This window comes from Rhagoletis zephyria, unplaced genomic scaffold (assembly GCF_001687245.7).
Source record: "Rhagoletis zephyria isolate East Lansing unplaced genomic scaffold, Rhagoletis_zephyria_1.1 Rzeph_scaffold_07897, whole genome shotgun sequence".
NCBI classification, from domain to species: Eukaryota; Metazoa; Arthropoda; class Insecta; order Diptera; family Tephritidae; genus Rhagoletis; species Rhagoletis zephyria.
This window is the reverse complement of record NW_016164979.1, coordinates 24,208-26,046: the sequence shown is the minus strand read 5'-3', so window position 1 is coordinate 26,046 and position 1,839 is coordinate 24,208. Positions and strand designations below refer to the sequence as shown.

At 39.1% G+C, this 1,839-nt stretch overlaps 1 protein-coding gene across 1 annotated transcript; it reads left to right on the top strand.

The window, feature by feature from the left end:
• Positions 1-594: 594 nt before the first annotated feature.
• Positions 595-1,629, top strand: LOC108374608 (uncharacterized). Its single transcript, XM_017630588.1, has 4 exons — positions 595-752; positions 830-1,046; positions 1,325-1,508; positions 1,564-1,629. Exons 1-3 carry the CDS (start codon positions 679-681, stop codon positions 1,403-1,405), a joined length of 372 nt encoding a protein of 123 aa, XP_017486077.1. The 5' UTR covers positions 595-678; the 3' UTR covers positions 1,406-1,508; positions 1,564-1,629.
• The last annotated feature ends 210 nt before the right edge of the window (positions 1,630-1,839 follow it).

The following is a 1,839-nucleotide window of genomic DNA, read 5'->3' as shown; positions in this document are numbered from 1 at the left end:
AGCACTTTTGTTTGTTTCTTTTCAACTCGGCGGAGTCTCACTTGAGAATTTATCACTCGCGCAGGTACAAATTTTTAATTTTAAATATCAAGCTCCACTTTCACTCAGAACTTTTAAAGCACTCCTTAGTGTAAATTGTTGTTAAATATTCACTGTATTATTTTCTTGTCTTTTACTGTTTTTTTTGGATTGATTTATCACTTTGTTGCACTATGTGAAATTTCACGTCCACTCGGTAGGGTTACCAATTAGATTCTCAAATTACATAAAATTTCGACAGACAAAGTTAAATATTGCATACAATTTGGTTGAATAACTAAACTAAAACAATCTAGCAGCAATTTATTGAATCGAGGAAGAGGGTAAATTTATTTTGTATATTATTTTTTAGTGGGCAATTTAAGTTGGAGCTGTGGGCAGCAATACTTGCTTCTTTGGATGCTGAGTTGGATGGAATGTCTGTGGCTGCAGGTTGTGCTGGCGTGCAACAGGGCGCAGATGCTCCAGTAGTGCGATTCACTAACTTTTAACAACGCTACTTGCGGAGTTGTAAACTAACAATTTTAGTTGTTTGCAGTAACGATTGTACGATTAACTAACGTACCCATTAACAACACTAAGCAGCTGACTTTTGATTTTTATTTAAAATGATAAGAAGTGGCACCTCTGTCATCCGAAATGTCAAAATCTACGAAAATCACAAAAGGGAACAGGAAGAAAATAAAGCAATTTACACAGATTCTTCTTAAAATGTAAGTATTTCAATAAATTGCGGAATAGTTGATCGTATTTCATAATTTAACCAACAACTATTGTTCTTTTATCGCAGGATGGCCTCGACTAGCCAAGCAGCCAACAAGCGGAGCCGAGCTTCAATGGAGCAGTTAAGTGGCATGCTGGACTTCTTCTGGGAAAACCCGGGACTAGCCGGTGGGAAGTTTCATCGGCTTCACGGGAAGATGGAGCACGAGAAGAAGTGGGAGGAGATGGCTTCCAAGCTAAATTCCATCGGAGGCGCTCAAAAGTCTGCCGAACAGTGGCGTACAGTAAGTAATAAGCCCATTAAGTTTGAACGTACCAGCAAGCAATGGTGCTGTGCGTATGAACTGGTGAATAGGGAAAAATTTATAATTTTTATTAAGGTCTGTCGTTTGTGAAAATAATTATTAACGTAAGAATATCGGTTTTCTTACACATACAAGTGGAGTCAATCCCATGCATTGTCACTGTGCACAGTCTCGTTTATTGTATGTACATGCATTCATTGTTTGGAACATTTTACCTGTTATTTTTTAATGATACTTTTTTTTTCTTACGTACATAGGTATGGCGCGATTTGAAGAGCCAGTGTTCGAGTGCGCGACAGGAAAAGGCAGCAGGCGTTAACCGGCAACAAGCCCGTTAAGCAAGCTCCTTTAACAGAGCTGGAAGAGCGGATCGTGGCCATAATCGGGAGCAACTATATTGAGGGCCACGAGTCTGTGGCAGAAAATGTACCAATGAACTTGGTAAGTTTTAAGTGACTTATTTCTGACTCAGTATTAACATCTTTTTCATTATTAGGTGCTCCAATTGGCCATGGAAGACGGTGAGGAGATTGTTTTCCTGGATGAACTGGTGGAGTGCGAAGGCTTAATAGAGGAGTAGACGCGGCCGGAAACTCCAAAAACTCCTACACTTAGAACCCCTCGCAGAGGATTGAAGAGGAAGAGAGAGGAGGAGCAGATCGACGTCCAAAATAAATTTTTGGAAATTGCCAAAACGCAAGCCGGGGCAACCAAAGTAAATATTTTATTATTAGATTTTGCAATTTTTAATGATTGTTTTTTAAAATACATA

What these genes read in the sequence shown, in the direction of transcription:
- LOC108374608 (XM_017630588.1), top strand. Translation starts at nt 679, where the DNA reads ATGTCAAAATCTACGAAAATCACAAAAGGGAACAGGAAGAAAATAAAG. An exon ending in ACACAGATTCTTCTTAAAAT is followed by an intron (nt 753 to 829) that starts GTAAGTATTTCA and finishes CTTTTATCGCAG; the next exon opens with GATGGCCTCGACTAGCCAAG. An exon ending in CTGCCGAACAGTGGCGTACA is followed by an intron (nt 1,047 to 1,324) that starts GTAAGTAATAAG and finishes TTACGTACATAG; the next exon opens with GTATGGCGCGATTTGAAGAG.